This window comes from Austrofundulus limnaeus, unplaced genomic scaffold (assembly GCF_001266775.1).
Source record: "Austrofundulus limnaeus strain Quisiro unplaced genomic scaffold, Austrofundulus_limnaeus-1.0 Scaffold366, whole genome shotgun sequence".
In the NCBI taxonomy this organism is placed as follows: domain Eukaryota; kingdom Metazoa; phylum Chordata; class Actinopteri; order Cyprinodontiformes; family Rivulidae; genus Austrofundulus; species Austrofundulus limnaeus.
In genome coordinates, this window is record NW_013952768.1 from 71,867 (window position 1) to 82,313 (window position 10,447).

Genomic DNA, 10,447 nt, shown 5'->3' on the forward strand with positions numbered 1-10,447 from the left:
TAATTATTTTCAGCATCATTACTGTTTCTCATTTTCACTTTGATTTTTTTTTGTTCTTATTCCTATTGTGTTAAAATATAAATAAAACCAAACCAAAAGAAACCATGACTGCCTCACAATAATCAGAGCCTTCAGAATCTAGTGCAAATGTTGTCCACCCCTACAGTCCTGCACCAAGGAGCTGTCTGACTACCTCTGAGTTCTGCCATGGTAATGGACTTATTCGCCACCCTCCCCAAAACCACAGAAGCTGCAGGATGTTGAGAGGCTGTCATGGCTGACATGTTTCTTCAGTGTGACATGGAGRACTGAGACAGCACCTGAAGACTGAGGTGTTGGTTCCCATTTTCAAAAGAGGGACCAGAGAGTGTTTTCCTTTTATCAAGGGTTCCTAACCTCTCTGGAAAAGTTTACTCCTGCTTGCAGGAATATAGGCTACTGGGGTCATTTTCAAGCGCTATCCAGACCCTGTAAAACCATACACACAAGCTGTGCCCACATCCTCAGCAAAAAGTTGAGCTTGTTCAGGTCGGGCTTTGCCAGGACTGTTCCTTGTCTCTGATCCTGTTTGTGCATCTTGGGCTTCTGGTTTGAGAACCTCAGGGTTTCTTTGCAGATTAGAATCACTGCTCCTCCTATCAAGAGGACGAAACTGAAGCGGTTGGGTCATTATATTAGGATGCCTCTTGGACGCCAACTTTCAAAGCTTTTCTGGGCATGTCCCACTGGAAGGAGACCCCAAGTCAGACCCAACACTGGGGACAGGGATGTCTGGGTTTCCCTCTTGGACATGTTGTCCCTGCGATCTGACCACAGATAACCAGTAGATGGAGGGAAAAACCAAAAGTAGTTTGGTAGAAGTGGGAAATCTGCTCCATAAAATTTTATTTAATGTTTATTATTTTTAAAAATAATAAAAGTTTGGTATTTATTTAAAAAAATRTAATATATTTTTAAATTAATTTATGTCAGAAATCTTTATAAATATGAACTGATACACATGGTCAGGTCTACATTGATTATTTACAAACTGTGAAGCACTTTTCTGTTTATGCCTCAGGTTATTTCTCTTCAGTAACAAGTTGACTCAATCTTGTTTTTCCTTACCTCGCTCTGAACCGTACCACTGCTGTGGTACTTGCCCAACATGGCTAAGTGAGTGAGCAGCCACCATGTGAAACCCAGCAGGTCTTTACAGTGCGAGGGGAGGCCACTGAAGAGCTCTGCTGTAGGTTTCTCTGAAACCAAGGGTCTCATCAATGACGTCATGTAGCTCCAGAAAGACTAGAACGAGTAAATGTTTGTTAATAACATTTTAGCAGTTTATTGGTGCGATTGTCTACAAGCATGGATTTGTGTTACCTCTGTGTGCAATGTCTTGTTCCTGCATTCCACCAGGTGCATAAGCAGGATCCAGAGCTCTTTGGTGCAGGGGCAAAGGTAATGATTGCTGCTCAGTGCCTCTGTGGGCCTCACCTAAAAGTTCAAAATCATTCATTTAACAATAGTTGCACTTTTGGTCCGTGTGATTTTTATCACCTGCTGCCCAAGGAGAAAGGTAAATCATGGTTCTGTGTGTGGGTGCACCATGTATGTGTTCTTAGCCAAATCTATCACAAACATATTAATGAAATTCTCAGGAAGCAATCACTGGATGTACACCTACAACTGACTGACCTTTGGACTCGATCCAACTCAAACGGCTGCAACAGATAACTACATTAGTTACCAAAAACCAAAACAACACAATCAGTTTTACAGATATTGAACTAAAAATGGGAGTGGTTGTAACTTGGAGACATTCCCAACATATGTCTAGTGCTACACACTGCACAACATCGTTGCATAAATCTGGAGATCACTGTTAAGATTCAACACCGTTTGTTTGTTAGCAAAATATCTCATGAACCACTGGATGCATTTAATTTAACTTTTAGAAAATAATCAAAGGATCTACAAATCATTAAGGTTTGGAGTCAAACCCATTTAAGACAGCAACTACTGATATTAATGTTAGAAATCTTAATTAGCTACAACTCTGTCAATTTTACATTTCTTTTGCTGTTTGGTTTGATAGTAGCTGAGAGTCATTCCCTACATATCATATTACGAGGGATTTTTCGACAAACATTACCAAAGTTTGACCAAAAACAACTATAACTCTGCTCCTATCATCTAAAGATTTCCCTTTAAAGTTGGGGTATTATGTATTATGAGCACATAGTTCAATTCTATAACACCATCAAGTAACTATGTTACCTTGTTAAATTTGGCTTTGCATCACAGCCTCTATAAACGCCTTTAAATTGGTCTCTGTCTCTTTAAGAACTTCCTACCGTTTCCGACACTCCCACTTCAGCTCATCCTCACAACAATATGCTTCATGCTGCTTGCAAACTTTCATAGGAAAGGTTTTAAGAGGGTAGTTTCCTTGGCATCCAAAAAATGCATTTCCTCAATCAAGACATTTTAAATCTAAAAAAAGGACTGGCCTGAGAAGTTTTTATTACAAGCTTAACAGACGTGCAGTTCCACCAGGAGTTTGCTAATTGTTGCTGCTGCTAGTTGTGGAGGAGCGAGGGAGGGGTGCTCTGTGGGGCGGGAGCTCGCATGCAGACTGAGCTCCAGGGAAGGGCTTTGTACAAATAGGTGGAGCTTTGTACCAGTAAGAGTTTAAGCAGCTCCACGTGACTACCACAGGGGAGTCGAGGATTTCTCAAACACACATGAATGAGTTAAACTCTGGGTATGTTTTTGATGAGGGAATGACATTAGAACATGATATAAAGCTCAAACAAATCGATTTTGCATTATACTTTACTCCACACACCTAAAAAAAAACTTGGGCACAAAAGATGATGGGCAATATGCAGGTCTTTAATTGAATAATATTAATATTAGTAGCTCTGAGTCAGTTTCTGTTGAGCAAATGTAAATTGTGGCAATTTCATTAAAGGCACAGTGTGTAGGATTTGTTGTTTTCAGCGACATCTAGTGGTTGAGTGGTTGAATCATCCTCCCTGGTCCTCCCCCCACCCCCACCCCCGCTTCCAAACACAAAGGAGTTGCTACGGTGTCTCTCAGGTGTCAAAAACCTTTGATAATTCCAACCACAATGTCTACCAGCAGCTTCAGGGCTAGTGATGTTTCAAGTGGTAAGATTATGAGCTTTAATAAGTAAAATTATCCCAGCTACAATGACAGACAACAAATATTACATTTATAGTATTACAACTAAAACTGTTTTTGACGCCGCCACCGCAGTTTGTCCTTCATGAGCCTTCGTAGACAAGATGGCGGTGCAAGATGGCGGCTGCCTGTAGTGGCGACCTGCGACCATGGAGATATAAACAGCTTTTTATAAGGTAAAAATAATAAAACAAGGTCTTTGTCTGCAATGATTAGACATGTTTTTTTTATTATTGTCATTACTGATTAACTCAATTTCGGCTAAAAGAATTGACAAAATCCTACATACTGTGCCTTTAAATTATTGTTACATTTTTCAGCTAGAAAGAAAATGAAAGAAAAACAAAAACAAACAAACAAACAAAACAAAACAAAACAAAACATAAACACCACCCACCTTGCTGTACTTGCTCATGGCCAGGCCAGTGAGGTCGCACAGAAGACTGCACAGGTGTTCCTCAAACAGACTGGTATCAGTCAGGTTCTCTCCCGTCAGGTTGACAAACTGGTGGGCGTAAACCACCTGGCCTGGAGGCAATTCCGACGATAATGACTCAGAATAACAAACACAAATCATATGTCACAAGTAAAGATGGCCAAGTTCCTACTTTCTGCCTACCACACACATACCTCGCATCTTCTGACCAAGAGCATGAAGGATCTCCAAGACTGACCAGTGTGTGTCAAGATGAAGATGTAGCAGATGCCAGGAGGGAGGAAAAATCTGTGGGTGGAATGCGTAATATGTTAGAAGTAAATAAATAAATAAAATGAGTTGAAGTGAAAAGAAGCCTACATTTTTCTTAACATTATTTCTTGTAAAAATCCCTTATTTTGCAGCTCCTTCTTTGCTTTCTTTAAGAATATCATTCCTATGCATCACAAGCTCTACACGACATCTGAGCTGCAGTCTGTCATGGATGATAAATAATGTTGAGGAGTACCTTTCCGTGGTTTTGTATACTGAAAGCACTTTGAAGACTGGCGGGCAGGTCCTTCAGTCGTCCTGTGAGGAGAGTGATGCTGAACACTTCCTCCAGAAGAGCAGAGGGGAACTGATGCTCACGTTCCTCGTAAGGATGTGAGTGATCTGCATCCTGGGACCCACATGGTCTCAGATATCTACATACACATCAATAAAATAATAATACAGTCAAACCCAAGAAACGTGGAACTACCAGGAAATATAGATAAAAACGTGTGACTTATTGTTCCAAAGGTTGAGTGTTAAATATGTTTATACCTGTGCAAGAAGACTTTAACATATTGAAGAAATGAAACACACTGTTGTCGAAGGTCTACTGCTTCATAGTGCAGATTACCGGCTTTTCCTAAAAAACAAAAACAAATGTTACTTATAACATTGCATCCATAAAAAGAAAGATTTATTCATTTTGACCGTATATTTTGTTAGTGGTCTTTGTTTCTTTACAAAACAACCTGATGCACAATCATGGTTTGAATTCCTCTCAATTAAACCTCGCAACTCCATGGTTTCATTTATGTTCAACCATTCAAAATGTATTAATAATCACTAAATTAGTAGGCATTAGATATGTACATGCATGCATTTGTAATATCTTAAAATTATARGACAAAACAGATGACGTGGCTAGCATTAATTATTTTGTTATGGTGCAATTTGTAGCCATGAAATGCAAAATACATTTTAGGCTTGACTGAGTTACGTTTCTACACACACTTACCAAAATCATTTGAGTTAGACTTCACCAGGTTCTCCAGTTTATAAAATGTTTGTCTGAAATATAGCAGAGCTTAAGCAACACCAGAACAACAACAAATGAACTGTAGTGGATATTACATAAAAAATTATAATAATAAAATAGGAATCTCTAAGCGATTTAATTTTTTTGTATTTTAATAAGCAGGGATATAGATTAAGTGAAAAATTGAAAGGTAGGAGGTTCTTAAAGAGACAGAGGCCAATTTCAAGGTGTTTAGATAAGCTATGATGCGAATTCAAATTTATTTTTAATATACACAGCATTTTCATAACAACTGAAGGTTGTTAGTTAATTGATTGTGGTGTGGAATTGAATTAAGTGCCAGGAAAATACATAAAACAACCCCTTTATTATCCTTTACTTTCCTTACCTGAACAAGCCAAAGAGTAACTTTGTAGATTCCACCAGTGCTGTCTCAGTGACCCACAGAAAGCCAAATATCTCCACCGTGTCTGCCTGATACTCTGCAGGTGCTGGATCCAGACTCAGCAGCAGCCTTAAGAGAAAATGCAGTGACAACCAAAGTTTTTCAAAACATTTTCTTTTTATTCTACATCATTCAACAGGTCTTTCTTTTCTTGTAAATGAAAATACCAGTCTCAAAGAAATTACTGCTCTAAATAAATAAAATAAATAAATTTAACATTTGGTGCTTTAAGAAGGAAAATATTCAATAAAACTCAACATCCAAGGTGAAACGTGTGTATATTTGTGATTATGCAGACAGATGTTGAACGAACCGTTTCAGAGACCCTCGTGCAATATACCCATCAGTAGAAAGAGCCCCAGTGGGGTCATCTTTCACTTCGGAGCAGCAGAAACACGGTGGTCGAGTGGGAGTGAGGTCACACTGGCTGTCTGCTGGAAAGGGAGAGACCGGTGGAGTGAGGGACTCGCTGAATTCATCGGCCATGCTGTTTGTGCACAATCAGTACCACCTGTAACGGAACAGAGAACATTAAAAAATGATTTATTTATTTTAAATTTCATGAAAGTGGCCAGTTAAGAWGTAACTTCTGAGAAGATGTCACATTATTTGTGACATATAAAGGCAGAGGTTTCTAAACTTCCACAAAATAAAATGTTGCAGTGAATTGTGACCTATACAATTGTGACTTAGGTCACAACCTGACCTAAGTCATTTCATCAATTTTACCTAATACAGGTTTTTAACGCATTTTAACATTTTTTTTAATCATTGTAGCAGTTGAGGCTATGCTATTAGCAATCCATTAAGTTCATTTGACTTCCATTGATGTTCTAAAGACCCCACACTTAATTCGGACCCATCCCCCTCCCTGACTTTGCAAACCAATGACTTTAATGAATGTATGTCATTTGTATGAACTAAGGTTAGATATGTCCATTCCGCATAAATATGAAATCACCGCAAATCACAAATTGACTCTAAAGACACCATAACATTCAAAACCGGGATAGAAGACTTCATTTTTTCTTGTCTTGTCTTTCTTTCGTCTGACATGAACTTTAAACACATTAAATTAACTTTAATCCATCAAAACCAACCCCTCCGAAAACCCAGCGTTTGGGAAACATTTACTTACCGTTCGATTCGTCTTTCACCGCAATTCTTGTGGCGTGATATGAAACCAGTGAATAATAAAAACACACAGCCTCCATTAATATTTACTCTCCCGCGCCTGTGCTTTACGCATGCGTACACTCGCTGTCCAGTCTGATGATTGGTCAGAAGTTTGATAGCGGGCGTGGTTCAGTCTGTCCGTCCCCCTGACGTTCCGCGTCACAAGAGAGTTCCCTGTTAAGTACTTCCTGTATCGCTGTGTTTTATCTCAGCTTGCCAGAGTTTATTAACCTGTAGTTGTCGTACGTAAAACCAGCCCGTTATTCTCTAATAAAACTAAGAGAATCAGCGTAAAAAAGTATTTTTTTTATTTTATTGACCAGACAGAAAACAAACATTAGGTAGAAACATCATGTAAATATCGTACTATATGGCCAGAGTTATTATATTCAAACTCTATTTCTACTGGGCCACACTACTCGTACAATGAAGGCAACTTTTTTATTTTGCCGTGACTTTTCCATTATTTCTCAAGCCAGTGTTCCTCCTCTGGCTCTGTGCGGTATTCCTGCCCAAGCTAATTYAACATAATGCAGCGATTTAAGTGGAATTTTTAACGACCCGAGCCCTAATTTCCATATGCAGATCTGTCTCTCCCAACCGTACCYCTCGCCATCACACCATTTCTTGCATTCTAATGCATTCTCACATCTTCACAAAATCCTCCCTTCTACCACTCGCCGTGGATGTGCTCGTTTTTGTTAAGTTAAAAAAAAAACAACGCTTTTCCCTCCCCCTCTACACATTTAACTTGCGCGGCCGAGAGATGCACAATAAACGCGGTGTTTTGCATGATTTACTTTGCATCTTTTATCTGCACCAGTCAGCGGAGACAGTTTAAAAAATGGACACGTCGGGAATTATTATCGCTTTTTTTCTTCAAATGGAAGCTTCGACCTGCCGCTCTGCTTTCACCAGGAGGCAGTCCGACTGTGAAGGCTCTGTCGCCTGGATGAGAAAGGTAAATGCCCTTTTTTTTCTGTTCCTACGCTCACAAAGACAGTCTTTCCTGTGATGCAAAGAGGGAGTGAGATTTGAGCCTCTTTCACCCCCTCCTCCCCTCTGGTCTTGTTTCCAAAGCTTTCATTCATTTCCCTACTCACTTCAGTTTTTTATTGTCTGGAAAATTTACWAACATTCTAGATCAGGGGACTGTTTCCTGGCTCCACACCTTCTTTTTGTAGCAGGAGTAAGAGGACTGGTTGCTTACAGTGAGATGATATCCTAAGATTGTACTTGCATTTTGTCAAGGCTTTCAGTCAGATGAACTAAATGAAAGGTGTGTAAAGAGACCCCTGAACATTGTCTGCTCCCACCAGACAGGTGAACCCCATGTTAGACCCCATGATGTGGAACTATGCTGCTGATGCACTGTATTACAATGTTGATTAGCTCAAATCTATGACATTCTTCTATAAAAACAATTCTACAACTGTTCCATGTTCCATGCCAGTTAAAAATAACTTGCAGAAAAACCTTCAGCCTGTGTGTTTCCTGAAACCACACTTACACACATATGGTAAAAAGAAACGTTAATTAATGCAAATAAATTTCTAATCTTTTCTACTTTACCAACATTGTAAAGTCATGAACAGAACTTCCAGAGACAGCAGTAATTATAATTATACAGTAATTATAATTATTTGAGATATTTTGGATTGTAGTTGCACAGTAACCTTAACTGAATTTATCCATCAATCTGAAAAGAACTGCATGAAGAAAATTACAAAAAAACATATAATGTGTTTTCCACCTTTAATAAAGTTGACAAAGTTAATAAATCAACAGCAATTTAATTGTGTTCAATAAAATGACAGGAGTTTGTTGCCCAATTATCCCCTGTTGTTAACGTGTCATGCCTGCCACGTGCAATTTCTGTTTAGAAAGATGCTTTGAAATTTAAAACCTGGAGTTGTTTTAAGCTTTGTTTTAGGAACTGTTTCCTCTCAAACCGTACTGAGGACTTGTCTGTTGCAAATTTTGCCATCTTTTAACAGCAACAGTTTTCAAAAAATTATAGCAGTAGGTTTTCCACACTAGAATCTGGGACTGGGCAGTTGCTGCTGTTCCAGTAACTGCAGGACCTGGAGACAGAATGGTCAAAAAATAGAATTTTGAGCCAAGTTTTAAGACAGAGATAGAAGACAGGTCTGTCTGGATTAACCTCTCTACGACGGACATGTCTCCCAATCATTTCTACTGTTTTACAGATGGATCCCTTCTGAAGGGGTCAGTAGGTGCAGGGGTGCTTATTTTGCACAACCATAGTTAGAGAGAGCATAGGTTGTTTTGCAACTGTATCTCAAGCTGAGATATATGCAATCCACCAGTGTGTGGCATCTCTCAAAGACCTTCAGTGTACAGAGAAGGAAATATTCATCCTAACAGAAAGCCAAGCTGCTATTAAAGCTCTCCGAGGGCCACACTTTACGTCATTACTGGCTTGGGAGTGTGCCAAAGCAGTCAACCAACTGGGGAGAGATAAAAGTGTTACTGTTAAATGGGTACCAGGACATACTGGCATTTATGGTAACGAGGGAGCTGACTACCTCGCAAAAGCTGGCAGTCAGGCTCACTTCAAAGGACCAGAGCCTGTTGTAGGTATCTCAACAACAGTCTGTAGGACTGCCCTACAGGCCTAGACGTCAACACTCAATCCTCTGGAGGGAGCTGACGGACTGTAGACAGGCACAGGAAATGATTAACGGCCCAAATCTAAGGTTTGGGAAAGCTCTCATCTCCCTGTCAAGGAAAACTCTAACTACACTGGTTGGAGTCCTAACTGGGCACAATCTGCTCAACCGCCACAAAATGGTGATGGGACTCCATGACAATGGTCTGTGTGATGCCTGTGGCAATGAATTAGAGACCTCTTTGCACTACTTAGACCACTGTCTGGCTCTGAGTGGTCAAAGGAAAAGAATTCTTGGGGACCCCTTTATGGATCCTGAGAAGCTCAGGACACTGAGTTTTTCTAACCTTGTGTCCTTCATCCGAGGGACGAGAAGGTTTGAATGAAGACCAGTGTCTTTTTGGGGAGAGCAATGGGCCCACTTAGGAGGCCTCCGCTCATGTGGATTTTATATCCATCCCCACTCACCATAATATAACCATAACCATAACGAGTCATGCCTGCCACGTGCAATTTCTGTTTAGAAAGATGCTTTGAAATTTAAAACCTGGAGTTGTTTTAAGCTTTGTTTTAGGAACTGTTTCCTCTCAAACCGTACTGAGGACTTGTCTGTTGCAAATTTTGCCATCTTTAACAGCAACAGTTTTCAAAACATTATAGCAGTAAGTTTTGTTATTGACACCATTAATCTATTGTCAGTTTCACGTTACACAACAATTTCATCAGAAATACTTTAAAGGTCCTGCTGGAAGGGCCTCAGCCTGCTCTGGATGTCCTGCTGCTGCTATTTGGGCTGGAAAATAAATAAATAAATAAATAAATAAACATAAACATAATTCTACACTCAAAACAAATGATTTGTTGAATTTATTTGACTAAGTTAAGTCAAATGGTTCCAGTGAGTAAATATAACAATATTTATGCAAGTAAAATTTCATTACATTTAGGATACTTTGGATACTTGTCCTGTTTCAGACCCAGTTTGTTCCAAGTTTCAGCTGTTGGACAGATGGCCTCACATTTGACTCTGAGATACTTTTGTCTTGACAACTGTCTAGTTAATTACTATAAGGTGTCTACACTGTAAAAAATACCCCATATCTACTCAATAAAAATGAAGCAACAGGTTACAAGCAATATTAAAAAGTAAATTTTACAATGTTTGGAATTGAGTAAATATTAATTAAATGGAACTCTTAATAGTTATTCATTTAATATAAATAGATTTGAATAGAAAACAGTACAGAATTAATTAAAACGTACACAAAAATGTTGAGT

General features: G+C 39.1%; 2 protein-coding genes across 2 annotated transcripts in view; one reads left to right on the top strand and one right to left on the bottom strand.

Annotated features, from left to right (window-relative positions):
- Positions 1 to 1,107: 1,107 nt before the first annotated feature.
- mms22l (MMS22-like, DNA repair protein) lies at positions 1,108 to 6,612 on the bottom strand (the record flags this gene model as incomplete). The annotated part of the gene is given in 10 exon segments (XM_014023385.1): positions 1,108 to 1,284; positions 1,363 to 1,476; positions 3,587 to 3,717; positions 3,820 to 3,913; positions 4,134 to 4,311; positions 4,433 to 4,520; positions 4,896 to 4,948; positions 5,305 to 5,430; positions 5,675 to 5,872; positions 6,500 to 6,612. Coding segments are annotated over 9 exon segments (1,134 nt in total), but the record flags the coding sequence as incomplete, so codon positions are not given.
- Positions 6,613 to 6,882: 270 nt separating this feature from the next.
- The window catches only part of LOC106528261 (furin-like protease kpc-1), a 288,666-nt gene continuing 285,101 nt past the window's right edge, over positions 6,883 to 10,447 (top strand). The window contains exon 1 of the mRNA XM_014023386.1: positions 6,883 to 7,498. The gene's annotated coding sequence lies outside the window, so the exon portion shown is untranslated. The remainder of the gene's footprint in view (positions 7,499 to 10,447) is intronic.